Raw genomic sequence first — 17,351 nt, 5'->3', positions numbered from 1 at the left:
ACCGGTGGGGATCTGAAGTGGGAATTTCAGCCCTGTAATCACAAGCTCCTACCCCTTGCCTTAAAGCACTGCTTTGAGCTGCGAGCCATGAGCTAGTTGTTCGTGACTGGGCCTGGCCACTAGGGGGACATGATCGCATAGACTTATAGACTTTAAGGTCAGAAGGGACCATTATCATCATCTGACCTCCTGCACAACGCGCCAAGCAAATGTATGAAATAACCACATAAAGCCAACCAGAGGGGGCGTGTCCTAGCACTGCCCTTGTCTCCTCCAGCTCTGCTTTTCCGTGGTGGTGCCCTGAGGTTTCTCCTCTGCAATTCTTTCGATAGGATGCGCAGAGAGCCAAGTGGCTGCAAGTTTGTGAGCTAGTGGCCATGAGGCAAGCCCCTAGGATGAGCAGGCAGGAGATGGGGAAGCTGAGGCTGGAGGAGAGAGAAGTCCCATCAGACTCCAGTCTCCTGTTCAGATCAATCAGCAAATGACTGAAAGCCTGTGGGATTTGGGCAAAGACAGCTGGTGGAATTAAAAAACAACAAAACACAAACTAGGGACAAGGGATCATGTCTCAGACATTCTAAATGAGGCCAAGACACATGGGCCAACCTCTCCATGGGTAGCTAAACCGAAATGGCTACAAGGGCAATGGACCAAATTCATCCCTGCCGTTAAGTGAGTGCCCATCGCATTCAATGAAGGACCAGATCCCCCTCTGGTGCACGTTGGTGTTGCTCTATGGGAAAGAGCTCCAGGGGGAGTAAATCAGTGTAGCTTCATCCTTTCTTTCTCTTTCTTGTGTAGCTGCTCTTAAATTAAAAGAGGAGAAAAGAAAGGCAATGGCTCTCCCACCAGGAGCGCTTGTATCAATTGGATGGGCAGTGTGGGATGGCTCCTGGAGGCCAGTAACAGTCGACGTACGCAATGCAGTGTCTACAGTGACACTGTGTCGACCTAACTACATCGCCTGTGACACGACACCACTTGAGAAGGAGGTGTTCTTATGTCAGCGTAGAGAGGCACTTATGTCGGCCGGAGCCGAATTTAAGTGAAGACACTTCCACACCCAGGTTGACGCAAGGCTGCTTATGTCGACCCAACTGCATAGTGTAGACCAGCCCCTAGTGTGGTAACACTCAACTCCTGTTATCATGGGACAGACTAAGCATGTGAGTGAGGAAGTGGCTGCTGTGGCGTGTAGAGACGAATGAAAACTACAGTTACAGTGCTGGTCCACACACCAAGCAGGCGCACAGCCTTAACATAGGCCTACTCGCCAAAGCTTTACCGGTAACACTTGCCTTATTTTGGCACATCCTTGCCCACCTCCATGCTCAATTTTGAGTCCTGTCACTAAAACCCTGATGAAGTAAAACCACCTCCGTAAATGACATAAGCCCTCTACTGGCCCTGTTCGTCCAGTATGATGCCTGTGTGGGGGCTGCATTATGGGTACCAGCCAAAACAGCCCTCCAGCAATGTCCCTGTCGCTGCTTGGGTGACTGCTCCGATCACAATTTGGAACTCTCCTGCCAAGGGGTCACAGTGGCTGGAACCTCCCATTCCTCCACCTTTAGCCCGTGTGTTTTGGAAATTCCTCTGTCCCTGCAGCCCACCTTGGTGAGCTCAGATGTGGCTCTACCTGCTGCTCCAGCTAAAGGTCCTGTTGCCGTCTGGTCCAGGAAAGGAGTCCTACATCAGTGGTTCTCAACCTTTTGGGGCTCAGGAGCCATTTGTCAATGTTTATGGCCTGTTGTGACCCAGTAAATAGTCTGGGAGTGGTGGCCCTGGGGTGGTTTAAGTCAGATCCTGCCTCCGGGGGGGTTTGGGTGACCAGCCAGGAACTCACCGCACAGTGGTGACTCCTGCAGCTCCCGTGCTGTGGGTCTGGCTGGCCTTGGCTCTCCATTCTGGGCATTGCAACCTCCGGGGTTACAGCACTGCTCGGGTTCCTCCCCATCCCCCCATGACTGGACCAAATCTGTGTGAGTGGAGTTGTGCCCTGGCTCATGGGGTTGCAGGTCCACTCACCCAGGTTTGGCCTACCCGGACTCCCGTCACCATGACAGCTGGGCCAAACTGAGTGGCGCTGGGACCCCAGAGGTTGTGGTACCTGGAGCAGGGAGGGGGAACAGCCAGCCTCATGGGACAGGAGCTGCCACATGACCTTTTGAAACGTTCTGGTGACCCAATTTTGGGTCCCGGCCTACAGGTTAAGTCGAGAAGCCCTGGAGTAGATGTCTTCAGCCTGTTTTGGGCGGGGGCGGGGGAAGGGAGGCAGTGCAAGCCCTACTACAGAATCCCCGCAGACATAAAGGTGTCTATTCACACATTTCAAAGGTGAGCCAGACAATGGGGTAGGACAGAGAAGAGCAGCAATGCCAGGAAGGGGAAGAAACTCCGGGAGTTGTACCGCCAGGCAAAGGAGGCCAATGGCCTAGCAGGGGCTGACTCCCGGGCCCATCGTGCTTGGCACAGACCCCACCACTACCCTGTGGACATCTCCTGGGACCTGGAGGAAGGAAATCTGGCAGCGCCCAGTGATGTTCAGCTCACTGAGGTTACCTGTAAACAACCCGGAGTTCTTCCAGTTCCGGACAAGCCCAGACACAGAACCCACTGGGGATGGGGACAGGGAAGGGAGCTCAGGTGGGTACATTAATACACACTTCTTTTTTCTGTTTACATGCTTCATGGGCTTCCAAACCTCCCCCTCTCTCTCGCTCCCCTTCCTTTGCCCCCTTTTATATAATGGCTGCGTGCACACAGTCAGAGAGGGAATGAATTGCCGTTTGAAGTAGAGTCCCTATTTTAAAAATGTGCCATGGTAATAAAAATAAAGGACATGGTAAGCAACTTTTTAACTCAGCTTATTTTTGAGATGAGCAGTCTTCCCAGCAGAGAGGGTCACGTTTCTCATCAGAGCGCCCAGGGGCTGGGAGAACTCACAGACACAGCTGATTCTATCTCAGCCAATGAGACAGAGTCAGGAAGGGAAACACCCAATTCCTGTCCCAGACGGCTGGAAATTCAAACTAACTTGGTTACCCTTCCCTCCAGGAGCTATGGCTACAGAGAGCCCTGCAAAAAGTCTCCAGGATGAACTTTCTTGTCCTATCTGCCTGGAGTATTTCACAGACCCAGTGTCTATTGAGTGTGGACACAACTTCTGCCGGGCCTGCATCAGCCAGTGCTGGGGGGAGACAGATACAAACTTCTCATGCCCCCAGTGCAGAGAAACCGCCCTGCAGAGAAACCTGCGGCCCAACAGGCAGCTGGGGAATGTGGTGGAGTTAGTGAAAGGACTGAGGCTTCAGGCGCTGACAGAACCCAAGGAGCAAAGAGTGTGTGAGAGGCACCAGGAGGCTCTGAAACTGTTCTGTGAGGAGGATCAAACCCCCATCTGCCTGGTGTGTGATAAATCCAAAGCTCACAGATCTCACATGGTGTCAAGTATCAGAGGGGTAGCCGTGTTAGTCTGAATCTGTAAAAAGCAACAGAGGGTTGCTGTTAGTTTTAAAGGTGCCACAGGACCCTCTGTTGCTTTTTACAGATCTCACATGGTGGTTCCCATAGAGGAGGCTGCCCAGGAGTACAAGGTAGGAAATCTCCGCCCAGCATCAGTGTTTGTACCTACTCGGTTTTTCAGATCTATTTCCAGGCCCAGAGTACAGCTGCTCATGCAGACATCATGTAGCCTGCGGCCATAATTGTGGGTTCCCAGACTTCCAATGTTTGGGTGTCACCGGAACTCCTCATGTCCTGCTGTCATAAAGGATGGGTTTTTTTGCTAACTACAGTGTTGTGATAAAGATTTAGAACCTTACACATGGATCTCTGCTCTGACTTGAGGACTAATTTCCAGGGGTGGTTGGGGAAAAATATTCATTCTCTTGTGATGCCCTTTTCCTCAGCTAATATTTCTGTTCCAACACATGTTCCTGCTGAGCGGGACACACCGGAACCAGCACTGCCAGCCCCCACCCTTCTAAAATCCTGAGATCTTTGAAAAGATTCAATCAGACTCTGGGAATTGATCCTCCCACGCTCTGCTTCATTCATTTCAAACCAACAGAGAAATAACTTGATTCTTGGTCCCCAAAAGATGCTGGTGGATGCAAGGTGAGGCAGGGGTGTAGTCAGAGCTCTTGACTGGTGGACAGATGATGAAGAATTTTTGGAGCAAAGCTGACACCATCTGTTTTACTAGGATCAGCAATGTGAGAGCAGAGTTGTAGGAAAGAGATCTTTACTGAACATGCTGGGAGGCACTAGGGTTTGTACATTGGCAGCCAGGGCCCAGTTTGTGCTCCTAGCCCCCAAGTGTCAGAATGAATTAGTTCTCCTCTGTTACCTGTTGCTTTCCCCCAGTTCCTGCAGTGTCCGTGGCCTGGCCCGTGAGTTGCCATGTGGGTGCTCTCACGGCCTGCTGCTGGGTTAAACAAGCTGGAAAACTAAATCTGTGCAGTTATGGGAGAGGGGGGGAAATAATTGCTCCTCAAGCTCCAAAAGAAAAAATATTAACCCCCCCACCCCCATTTGTCTTTGCCCAGGAACAATTCCAGACCCGACTGCAGGCTTTGAAGGAAGAGAGAGAAAAGCTCCTAGGATGGAAACTGACAGGAGAGAAGAGAAGCCCAGAGTACCTAGTAGGTGCCCAGTGTTGTTAACCAGGAGGGCCGTGGGGATGAATGTCAGTGTGGGAGGTTTGTGCGTCTCTCTGGGCCGTGTGCTGCTGGTTTGGGATTGTGCGTGTCTGTTTCTGTTCCCCTTTGTGGGCTGGAGTGGGACTGAGGGTATGTCCACACTACAAAATTAGGTCGATTTAATATAAGTCGATTTTTAAAAAATCAGTTTGATACAGTCAATTGTGTGTGTCCCCACTTAAGACCATTAAGTGGGCGGAGTGCGTCCACAGTACCGAGACTAGCGTCGACTTTCAGAGCTGTGTATCCCACAGTTCCTGCAGTCTCCGCTGCCCACTGGAATTCTGGGTTGAGCTCACAATGCCTTATGGGGCAAAAACTTTGTCGCGGGTGGTTCTGGGTACATGTCGTCAGGCGCCCCCTACTCCCCCGGTGAAAGCAACAGCAAAAAATCGTTCCTTGCATTTTTTCCTGTGTTACCCGTGTAGACAACATACCACGGCAAGCATGGAGCCCACTAAGCTCACTGTCACCATACGTCTCCTGGGTGCTGCTGACAGACGCGGTACTGCAGTGCTACACAGCAGCAGCTCCTTGCCTTTGCAAGTTGGCAAAGACAGTTGTACGGTCTGCTGCTGTCTCCTGATTGCTCCTGGCCAGCCTCGGTGAGGTCGGTCGGGGGCGCCTGGGCAGACATGGGTGCTCCTGGCCGGCCTCGGTGAGGTCGGTCGGGGGCGCCTGGGCAAAAATGGGAATGACTCCCCAGGTCATTCTCTTCTTTAAGTTTTGTCTAATGGAGATTCAGTCCTGCCTGGAATATCAGGCAAGTCTACTAAAGAACCAGAGAGGCAAACGGCTGCTCCGGGTCAGAGCCCCAGACATCCCGCAGAAATGATGAGCTGCATGCCATTCTAGGGGGTGCCCCTACAACTATCCCACCCGGTGCTTCCCTCCTCCCCCATCCCTCCCGGGCTACCTTGGCAGTTATCCCCCCATTTGTGTGACAAATTAATAAAGAACGCATGAATTTGAAACAACGCTGACTTTATTGCCTCTGGAAGCAGAGATCAAAGTGGGGAGGGGAGGGCGGTTGGCTTACAGGGAAGTCGAGTGAACCACCATTCTGCACTTGCTCAGCCTATAGCTGCCGACTGGGAGAGAAGCCTGAGGCAGAAGCCTCCAGCTGGCATGATATTCCAGGCAGGACTGAATCTCCATTATACAAAACTTAAAGAGAGAATGACCTGAAGTCATTCCCATTTTTGTCCATGCGCCCCCGACCGACCTCACCGAGGCCGGCCAGGAGCACCCATGTCTGCCCAGGCGCCCCCGACCGACCTCACCGAGGCCAGCCAGGAGCACCCACGGGACGACGATGACGGCTACCAGTCATACTACACCATTTGCCACCCGCAAGGCAAGGGGATGCTGCTGTGTAGCACTGCAGTACCGCGTCTGCCAGCAGCACCCAAGAGACATACGGTGACAGTGAAAAAAGGCGAGAAACAATTTTTTGCCGTTGCTTTCACTGAGGGGTGGGTGGGCTCTGACAACATGTACCAAGAACCACCCGCGACAATGTTTTTGACCCATCAGGCATTGGGAGCTCAACCCAGAATTCAAATGGTTGGCGGAGACTGCGGGAACTGTGGGATAGCTACAGTCGTCAGTCGCCCCTCCCTCCCTGAAAGCAACGGCTGAGAATGGTTTCGCGCCTTTTTTCCGTGCAGATGCCATAGCACGGCAAGCATGGAGCCCACTCAGATCGCCACGGCAGTTATGAGCACTGTAAACACCACGCGCATTATCCTGCTGTGTATGCAGCACCAGGATCTGCAAAGGCAGGCGAGGAGGCGACGGCAACAACGGCAGGGTGGTCACGAGAGTGATGAGGACAGGGACACAGACTTCTCTAAAAGCACGGGCCATAGCAATTTGTCCATCCTGGTGACAATGGGGCAGGCTCATGCCATGGAACGCCGATTCTGGGCCCGGGAAACAAGCACAGACTGGTGGGACCGCATAGTGTTGCAGGTCTGGGGTGATTCCCAGTGGCTGTGAAACTTTCGCATGCGTAAGGGCACTTTCGTGGAACTTTGTGACTTGCTTTCCCCTGCCCTGAAGCGCAAGAATACCAAGATGAGAGCAGCCCTCACAGTTGAGAAGCGAGTGGCGATAGCCCTCTGGAAGCTTGCAACGCCAGACAGCTACCGGTCAGTCGGGAATCAATTTGGAGTGGGCAAATCTACTGTGGGGGCTGCTGTGATCCAAATAACCAAAGCAATCTTTGACCTGCTGCTATCAAGGGTAGTGATTCTGGGAAATGTGCAGGCCATAGTCGATGGCTTTGCTGCAATGGGATTCCCTAACTGTGGTGGGGCAGTAGATGGAACGCATATCCCTACCTTGGGACCGGAGCATCAAGGCAGCGAGTACATAAACCGAAAGGGGTACTTTTCAATGGTGTTGCAAGCACTAGTGGATCACAAGGGACGTTTCACCAACATCAACGTGGGATGGCCAGGAAAAGTACATGATGCTCGCATCTTTAGGAACTCTGGTCTGTGTCAATGGCTGGAGTAAGGGACTTACTTTCCAGACCAGAAAATAACTGTTGGGGATGCTAAAATGCCTCCAGTTATCCTTGGGGACCCAGCCTACCCCTTAATGCTATGGCTCATGAAGCCATACACAGGCAGCCTGGACAGTAGTCAGGAGCTGTTCAACTATAGGCTGAGCAAGTGCAGAATGGTGGTAGAATGTGCCTTTGGACGTTTAAAAGCGCGCTGGCACAGTTTACTGACTCGGTTAGACCTCAGTGAAACCAATATTCCCATCGTTATTAGTGTTTGCTGTGTGCTCCACAATATCTGTGAGAGTAAGGGGGAGACGTTTATGGCAGGGTGGGAGGTTGAGGCTGATTACGCGCAGCCAGACACCAGGGCGATTAGAAGAGCACAGCAGGACGCGCTGCGCATCAGAGAAGCTTTGAAAACCAGTTTCATAACTGGCCAGGGGGCTACGGTGTGAAAATTCTGTTTTTCTCCTTGATGAAAACCCGCCCCCTTGGTTCACTCTACTTCCCTGTAAGCCAACCGCCCTCCCCTCTTTGATCACCGCTTGCAGAGGCAATAAAGTCATTGTTGTTCAAAATTCATGCATTCTTTATTACTTTGTCACACAAATGGGGGGATAACTGCCAAGATAGCTCGGGAGGGTTGGGGGAGGAGGGAAGCAATGGGTGGGGTGAGGGAGGAGTGAAGGACAAAGCCACACTGCACTTCAAAACTTATTGAATGCCAGCTTTCTGTTGCTTGGGCAGTTCTCTGGGGTGGAGTGGTTGGGGGGCCAGAGGCCCCCCCACCGCGTTCTTGGGCATCTGGTGAGGAGGCTATGGAACTTGGGGAGGAGGGCGGTTGGTTACACAGGGGCAGCAGTGGCGGTCTGTGCCCCTGCTGCCTTTCCTGCACCTCAACAATACACCGGAGAATATGAGTTTGATCCTCAAGTAGCCTGAGTATTGCTTCATGCCTCCTTTCATCACGCTGACGCCACATCTCCTCTCGCTCGTCCTTCCTGTCCTCACATTCATTTTCTGTCTTCCTGCACTCTGACATTGTCTGCCTCCACACATTCTGTTGGGCTCTTTCAGTGTGGGAGGACTGCATGAGCTCAGAGAACATGTCATCACGAGTGCGGTTGTTCACCTTCTAATCTTCGCTAGTCTCTGGGATGGAGACGATACAGCTAGCGTTGAAACATTTGCTGCTGCGGGAGGAAAAAAAAAGGGAGAGTAGGATTTAAAAAGACACATTTTAGAGAACAATATGTAGGCTCTTCCACGGTGAACCAAGCTGTTAACATTACATAGCACGTGAGCTTTCTTTACAAGGTTGCACTTTGACTCTTATATTGAGGGCTGCCGGTTTGGTGTGAGAGATCACACACGCAGGGCCGGTGGGCAACAGAATTCGGCTTGCAGGCAGCCATGGTAAGCCACAGTCTTTTGGCTTCTTTAACCTTCATAACATGTGGGAATGGTTTTAAACAGCAGCGCCCTCATGTCCCATACCAAGCACCCGTTGGGTTGGCCATTTAAAAGGAGGGGCCGTGGTTTTCGGTTTAACGTGCAGCACAAACCCAACTAAACCCTTCCACCCCACCCTATTCTCTGGGATGATCGCTTCACCCCTCCCCTCTAAAACTCACCTGCATCCTGATGTTGTCTTTGAAAATCACTGTGCCCCATCCAGGCCTGAGACAGGGTTATTGGACCGAATCAGGAGTCATGTGGCCGAGGGGCTACAGAGGTGAAGGGGTCAGACGAAAAGAATGTGACATTCAATTTGTCTCCCATTCTTATAACTTTTCTGGGCCCGCCTATGGCTCAGATCATAGAACCGATCAGCCCCAACTGAGCTGGGTCTAACTGGATTTCACCTTGGCTAGTGTCCGGCACCCAATGCCACACCAGGGAATCAGCATCTTAGAAGTTATTAGAGGGTCTTTCAGGCTCTGTAAATACGCACACACCTTGGATACACACATGGGAAAGTGATATGAGCATGCTCCAGGAGACTGGTGCACCTCAAGACAGAGTACGGAGCAGTAGCAGGCAGCTGTGGAAAGAGGGCAGAGTTAAGGTTGGGTGGCAGTGTGTGTGGAAGGCGCGACCTTAGCTCTGCATTCCCTTGTTTTCAGAGCTGTGTTTGTCTTCGCTTCATTCTTGATTTCATGGTATAAGTTTATGGCCTGGGGCTGCACTAGAGATCCCGATCTCTGCACTAACACAGTTAGCTTTTAGAGACTGAATTCTCATGTCTCTCCAGAGGTGTGGCTGGGCGTCCCTCCGGGGCATGTGAATATCAGGAGCTTCCTCAGTAAAACTTGAGAGTTTTGGTTTGTTTTCTTATTTTTATTTGTGTTTTCTTTACTCCCTTCAGTCTCTCTCAGGAAGTCTCTGCGAACGTACCTCTGAGTCTTACCCTTTCTGCTACTGGAAGGACTGAGATTGTCACAGGTCACTGATCACAACAGAAACAAACCATGTCAGAGGGGAAGGAAATTTAGGGAGAGGTGGGACTTTCTAGGAAAATCTTCTCTCTGGTCAAATGGGGGAAAGATTCTGTCTGCTTTTGAGGTGCCGAATATATAGAAATTCCCCCTCCTGCTCACACAGGGCTCTGTGAAATCTACCCTGCCTGTCGGTGTGTCCTTGACGTGCCCTTTCCCTCTTTGTGCCTCTTCTTTACAGGGAAAGACAGAAGCTGAGAGAGAGAAAATTGTGTCTCAATTTAAACAGCTGCACCAGTTTCTGGGAGGAAGAAGAGCGACTCCTTCTGGCCCGACTGGGAGAGCTGGAGAAGGAGATTGTGAAGCTGCAGGATGAAAATATCACCAAACTCTCCACGGAGATTTCCCATCTCAGCGAGCTGATCAGCGAGATGGAGGGGAAGTGCCAGCAGCCAGCGAGTGAATTCCTGCAGGTGAGCCCTCAGAGCCTTGGAGATATTTGGGAAATGGATGACCGGGGAGACCCATGTGGCTTGGAGTGCAGGATCCTAACACTACAGTGGAACTCACTGTTTCTAGTTTTTACATAGGAATCCTCTCTCTCGCTCTCTCTTTAATGGTACCTCATTTTATTGTTATGAACTACTGTTAAAATGTGAATTCTCTGGTTTATGATCACTTCCACTTGCATCTGTGTTATTATTCTCTTTTGTATTATTAATAATTTGATTAGGGGTATGGAACAGCTTCCATATCACTTGTAACGGAGCTCTTTTTTCTCTGTCTCCCCCTCTCTAGGACGTCAGAGGCACCTTGAGCAGGTACATGGCTTCGTCTCACTCTCGGGGACAAGTCACTGTGCGGGGGAGGGTCTTGAGCCCCATGCGAGGCCCACATCTCCTCAGGGCACCATGGCCAACTGTGCGGGACAGGGTCACCCCTCAGATCCAAATCCCCCCTCTGCTGACTTTACTCCTGGGATTGATGCTCTTTATTCGAGACGCTGAGATGATGAAGCATGGGGGCAGGTTAATAGACCAGAATAGATCTATTAAATCTCTTGTGTCCCGTGGAACGGCAATACGGACCCTTCCAGAGCAGCAGTAGTCAAATATGTCCAGCTTGTGTCTGTTTGGCACCCTGTGTGAGGTGATTTGGGGTTAGTGGTCTCCATCCATTTCTGACTGGGCAGGTGTGCACGCTAAAAAGCTTAGCGGAGTCAATGCAGCTTGTTGGCCCATTTGCCTGCTCCACTTCCCCTTGATGTCGTCTCTCACCAGGTCATGCTGGAAACAAACTGGGCCGCTGTGGGTGAAGCTTGTGCTGCCCTTGCCTGAGCGGTACCTGCTCTGAGGCCAGGATACATAGAACAATCCAGCCTCCAGGCCCCGCAGTCCAGCAGCTTTCACTGGCATGAAATTCATCTGAAATGAGGATAAAATCGTGATTTACAATCAATTAATTAGAGAATTCTGTTTCTCTCCAGGTGCGAGAAGGGGAAGTTCCAGCAGCCAGGGGCGATTTCTCCAGATCTGGCAAAGAGACTTGGTGATTTTACCCAGAAAAACATTGTACTAAAGGAGATTCTGAAGAAATTCCAAGGAACTGAGCAGGGATTGAAAAAGGAAAATGGAGTCTGATCTCTGTGAATGTTGGAGGAAACAGGCTGTGTCCAATTAGCTGCGAATGTAAAACCCAATTTAAGAACATGGAAAAAATATAGACAAAGTTTTGAATTAGCTCAGCAAATTTTTCCAAGACACAAGATATTTATGGGGAAACATCAATAGTCTGAATGTGATTCATTGTCACCTTGTTTGCCCTAATTCTTGAGGACTGCATAGACCTTGGTTGAGATAAATTCTGTGCTAATGCAAAGGGCTCCATCTTCTCTTCCTGATTCTGTTTCATTCCAGTCTGCCCTGTGTAGGAATTTTCTCTCGTAGAAAAGCTGGAAACCCTAAATTCCACTTAAGCTGTATTTATAGGCACATTACTAGGAGTGAAAATGGTCCGTAGGTCTCATACTGGCCCTTCTCCACATGGGTGATTTTTACACTGTGTCCCCCTCTTTGTTTCTCTCTCTCTCTGAGTCTCTCTGCCTTTTCCCCTCTCTTCTTCTCCCAGAACTAAAGCACAGTTATTCTGATTAATTGTTGAAATCCTGCATGGTACCATGAAATCTTTCTCTCCCTCTCCTCCCTAGACACTCTGATGTTTGAACTGCAGACAGCAAGTAAGTGGATCTCTGGCAAAAGGGGGTAGTGGAATGGGTGGGGTTCCACAGGGATATTTTCCTGGGATTGAGAGAAAAGGACAGTTTGTGTTTGTGGTGCTGAATTCACTTGCAGAAGAAGTGCCTGAGATGAAACAAAACGGATTCCCGCAACCATAGGGAGTGAGCATTGCAGGGGAGGGGGCTGGCATTAAGCACCCCAGTATATTAACCCCTTAATTGTTGTGCACCGTACTGACGGAGTGAGGGCTCTGACTCATCTGTTAATATCAGGGGGTGAGTTTCTGGTCTGACCCTCCCTCGGTGTCCCCGTAGGACATCACCCCGTTCTTTGTCTCTCCCCGTAGGTCCCACCTCTCTCTCCATCCTGTGCTCTAGGGTTCCCAGTCGGGCCCCTCCATCCTTTCTGTCTTTGTGAGGTCTCCCCTGGTGCTGTCTCCTCCTCTTCCATTCCCCGGGAGCTGGGGGCCGCCTCCTTCCATCCAGGGCTGCTACCTCCTCCTCCCACCCCAGCTGCACTGGGGTTTGTGCTCCCCTCTCTGCTGCCTCCTTGATTCCCTCTGACTGGAGGTGTCTCCCCAAGAGGCTGCTGAGGCTGATGCCCCTTCGGTCCCACCCCAGGCTCAACTGCCTGCCTCGCCCCGCCCCGCCCCTGCTGCTGGGAGTGGGGCAGCCCGAGCAGGGAGATGCAGCTGCGGGGGAGGCAGAATCTGCAGCCAAAACTGTAGCAATTATGGCACCTCTAGGGTCTGGGAGGAGGGAGCTGTAGTGAAATCCCATTTCTGCCCCAGAACAGAGGCAGCTTCTTGGGACCCAGCCAGAACAAAGCTGCTGGGGAGTGTGAGAAGTTGTAGCAGCCTCCCCAGGGCTGAGCTCTGCCCCTAATGCTCTGATTCTTTCTCTCTCCCCAGTGAATGTGACTCTGGATCCAGACATGGCTCATCCCCAACTTGTCCCGTCCGCGGATCGGAAAAGTGTGAGATGGAGAGAGACACGGCAGGATCTGCCCAACTACCCTGAGAGATTTGACCCTGAGCCCTGTGTGCTGGGCTGTGAGGGATTCACCTCAGGGAGACATTGCTGGGAGTTGGAGGTGGGGAGTGGGCGATACTGGGCTGTGGGGGTGGCCAGAGAGTCTGTGGGGAGGAAGGGAGAGATCAGCCTTAGTCCTGAGGGGGGGATCTGGACTGTGGAGCGACTGAATGTGGGTCTATATCATGCTCTCACTTTCCCTAAGACCACACTGTCACTGGGCCGGGTCCCCAGCAGGGTCTGGGTTTGTCTGGACTGTGACAAGGGGCAGGTGGCATTTTTCGATGCTGACAACAAGTCCCCGATCTTTACTTTCCCCCCAGACTCTTTCAATGGGGAGAGAATCCGCCCTTGGCTCAGTGTCTGGTACAGTGAAACCCAGCTGAAACTTAGTTAAGCTTGTGTATCAGGAACAATCTCCCTGCAGGCCATGAAATGGGCTTCTCTAGCCTCTGGTCGCCTCATTTCTATGACCCTGGAATCTAAAGTGGGCCTGTGACCAGTTCTTCCCCCTCCAAAAAACCAACCAACCAAAACCACCCAGCCCTCAGGGACACTGACCAGCCTGTTTGTCAGTGTTCTCTATGATCCCAGAGGACGCTAGCATTCTGCGTAGTCAGAGAGCAAGAGAAGGAGTCCTGGGTGAGGGAGGACAGTACAGGTGGCAAATCTTTGGGGCAGGGGAGGGACAGGAGAAAATGGTTAATCTTCACTTTTGATGAATGTTTTCTAGAATTTGACCATGGAGAATTTAACCGTGGAGGTTGTTGTGTTTTATGGTTTCATGGTTTCACAGCTGCAAAGATGCTGAATTTTTTGTGGCTCACGATGGATTCTCTTGTCTCTCCTGTTGGGTAAAATATAGCAATAAACCCAGGAGCCATCAGAACTACTTGATAAACTGGTGGGGGGTTTGTTTGCTTTTTCCTGACTTGCTCAGGGATCGAAGTGAGTTATATGTCATTGGAATTGCAAGAAAAGCAACCCCTCTGGAATTGCAACAACAGTAATGATCATGTCTCTGCTAGGCCATACTCAGGTGCTTTCACCCAATGTCTGTTGGATCCAAATTTCCCAGCCTGGGCACATCAAGCATTCAGACAAACAGTGACATGTAGCTAGTTCCTCGTCCAAACTTTTCAGTGACCAGGGTCACATGCGTAGTTGTGCGACACCTCTACTGGCCACGTTCAGAAACAAAAAGGCATCATCGTCTGTTCAACGTGGCCTTGCACGTACAGCATGTGCAAGGTTATTCTGTGCAGAGGATACCATTTTACTCTACAAAATGGCGTCCGGACCCTATTAGTACTGTGTTTTTGAGCTTGTGACCTTGCTTACATGGTGCATGAGTGCTCATGCCTTGCAGAGACACCATTTTTAAAGCTGGTCTGCTGCAGGGACAGATGCGTTCGGGGACCAGACAGAATGGTCCTGGGATGTATACGGCCTACGGGCCGCCAGTTGAACTAGTCTTATAGATAGGGTGACCACCCATCCCTAATTTCAACGTCCTGTCTCTTATTTCATTGATTGTCCCTTATGGTAGCCATCCATCCCTTATTTAAAGGGACATCCCTTGACCACTATCAGCATTAAGTTGATGATGATTGCATTGTATATTTGAGGGCAGTAGAAATGTACACTTGGAAGCAAAGTACATGATATGCTAGGGAAAATGGTGTTTGCCTAAAATGTCCTTTAAAATAAAGAATTACCCCTTATTTTTCATGTGGTCTTCCCTTGTTTCCATCCAGCAAAAGTTGTCACTACTTATACAGTAGAACCTCGGAGTTACTAGCACCTCGGGAATGGAGATTGTTAGTAACTCTGAAATGTTCGTAATTCTGAACAAAACGTTATGGTGGTTCTTTCAAAAGCTTACAACTGAACATTGACTTAGTACAGCTTTAAAACTTTACTATGCAGAAGAAAAATGCTGCTTTCCTTCTTTTTTTTTTTTAGTAGTTAACATTTAACACAGCACTGTTCTGTATTCACCTTTTTTTGGGGTCTCTACTGCTGCCTGATTGCGTACTTCCGGTTTCAAATGAGGCGTGTGGTTGACTGGTCAGTTGGTAACTCTGGTGTTCGTAACTCTCAGGTTCTACTGTAGGTCATAAGAACCTAGGCAGATGAGGTTCGAAAAAGTTCTTGTATGTGTAACTGATCCTGCACGTCCAGTGTGTGCGAGTTCATGACCTTGTTCGTATGGTGTATGAGAGGTCGCGCTGTGCAGAGGACACCATTTTGTAGAGCTGGTCTGCTGCGGGGACAGATATGTTCGGGGAGCAGACAGAATGGCCCATGGATCTGGCCCATGGTCCTGAGGGTGAATCTGGCAGACACACAGATGTCAAAGTTACGAGTGGGGATCTAAAGTGGGAAGTTCAGTCCTGAAATCACAAGCTCCTACCCCTTGCCTTAAAGCAGTGACTCCTTTGAGCTATCATCGGTGGGAGCCAAATTTAAGTAAAGACACTTCCACAGCTTGGACACTGAACCCTGTGCACTGGGCTGTGAGGGCTTCACCTCAGGGAGATGTTACTGGGAGGTGGAGGTGAGGGATGGGCAATATTGGGCTGGGGGCTGGCCAGAGAGTTTGTGAGGAGAAAGGGTTGGATCAGGTTTAACCCTGCAGAGGGGATCTGGGCTCTGCGGCAGTGCAAGGTTAAGTATTTTGCTCTCACCTCCCCTGAGACCTGCCTGCATCTGAGCAGGAACCCTGGTAACATCCCGTTTCTCTGAACTATGAGGGGGGGCAGGTGGCATTTTATGATTCTTCTAGTGAGGCTCCGATCCTCACTTTGTCCCTGGCCTCTTTCACTGGGGAGAGAATCCTCCCTTGGCTCTGGGTGGGGCCAGGATCCCAGCTCAGATTGTAGGTGTGTAGGCATTGCTAACTGCACTGGAGCAAGTGCGGCCTAGCACAAAAGGCTGTTGAGTTACAGCTGCATGCTCACTGCGGTCATGTTGACTGGAGTGAAGGTGGGGGCAGAGATGACCCGTGCCTGTCACTAGTGGGGGGACACAGTGAGGGCAGCCGGCTTCAGCAGCGTTACTGTGCGTGCTCACTCCGTGTGAGCATGTTCAGTACAAGCTGAACAGGAAATTGGGGAGGAGAGGGAGACATGACCCCACATGCTCCTCTCCACCCCCCACCACGTTGCCTCTGGGTGGGAGCATATCCCTTGGTTCTTAGCACTGCGCTATTCCAAGCCACTCCTTCCCAACCCTCGCAGTAGGGTTGCCAACTTTGTAATATATAAAAACCGGACACACTAGCAGGAGTATCGGAACCTTCCCTGCTTCGCCCCTTCCCCCAGGCCTCACCCCTGCCCTGCCTCTTCCCCCACAGCTTCGCCCCTGCCCCGCTCCTTCCTCCTGAGGCCACATCACCTGTTCACTCCTCTTTCCCCGTCCCCTCCTTGCTCACTGCTCTTCCCCTTTTCCCCCTCCCTGAGTGGGTCGGGAGGGATTCGCCTGCAGCTGCCTGATGCAGGTAGGAGGCAGCTTCCGCTGAGTAGGGGCTGGTGTGGGTGATGACTCAGCACCTCCCCTGCCTGCAGTAACTGGACTTGAGGTGTCCAGTCAGTAGATCTGACCGGACACAGTCAGGTCCACTTTTTGGCTGGACTTTCCGGTCGAAAACCAGACACCTGGCCACTCTACCTCGTAGTGCATTTTGGGAAAACATTTTGGTCCTTTACGGTTACGTGGCAGGAAGTGGGGTTGCACATGGAGAATTTTGCAGCAGGCCATTTCTGGCTGCACTCTGTTGGGGAGTCACGGATTCTCCCCCCGCCATCTCTCCCCCCTCCTCCCGCGTGAACGAAGAAGGTTGCAAAATCCTGACATTAATGCCGCTGTGATTTCAGCGGAGGGAGTCATGTCCCAGGGATGAAACATGCTAAAGAGCCTTTTGCTGGTGTCATTCCAACAGGAGAAGGCGGGGTAGACTCTCATGAGGAGATTGGGCAACGGGTGGAACGAAGATATAAAATGCAGAGGTTGATTCTTATGCCATTCCTCTCTGGTTGGGCTGTTTTTCTTTTTCTAGTGAGAGGCTGCCAGCAACCGAGCAGCTCCTAGCGGATGAGAGATCCATTCTTCAATTCCTTAGGTGTGACCACTTCCATGAGGAAGTCCCAGGAGCTGGAGGGAGGGGTGCAGAGGTCTGACGGGGGCAGAGAGAACTCTCCATTTCAGTGGAGTTTACATCGCAACCCTGTCTCCGGTTCAGCTTCAAATGTATTTCTCCCATTACAGTAAGATGCAGTGGCTGGAACGCTGTATCCCCTTCCAGGTCCTGTAGCTAGCATCTCCAGCCAGGACCTGCTTCCCCACGGCAACTGCATTTCCTCTTCCAGGTGCAGTTTCACCAACCCCCCTAGAGCAATGGCTCTCAACCTTTCCAGACTACTGTA

The 17,351-nt window shown here is 51.1% G+C and overlaps 1 protein-coding gene across 1 annotated transcript; it reads left to right on the top strand.

The window, feature by feature from the left end:
* Positions 1-3,062: 3,062 nt before the first annotated feature.
* On the top strand, positions 3,063-13,321 carry LOC128847357 (zinc finger protein RFP-like). Its single transcript, XM_054046747.1, is given in 9 exon segments — positions 3,063-3,440; positions 3,558-3,596; positions 4,551-4,646; positions 9,898-9,960; positions 9,962-10,129; positions 10,455-10,477; positions 11,143-11,256; positions 11,861-11,907; positions 12,804-13,321. Coding segments are annotated over 9 exon segments (1,446 nt in total).
* The last annotated feature ends 4,030 nt before the right edge of the window (positions 13,322-17,351 follow it).

This window comes from Malaclemys terrapin, chromosome 13, assembly GCF_027887155.1.
Source record: "Malaclemys terrapin pileata isolate rMalTer1 chromosome 13, rMalTer1.hap1, whole genome shotgun sequence".
NCBI classification, from domain to species: Eukaryota; Metazoa; Chordata; order Testudines; family Emydidae; genus Malaclemys; species Malaclemys terrapin.
Note: the sequence above shows the minus strand (reverse complement) of the source record. Positions and strands in the feature narration are given on the sequence as shown.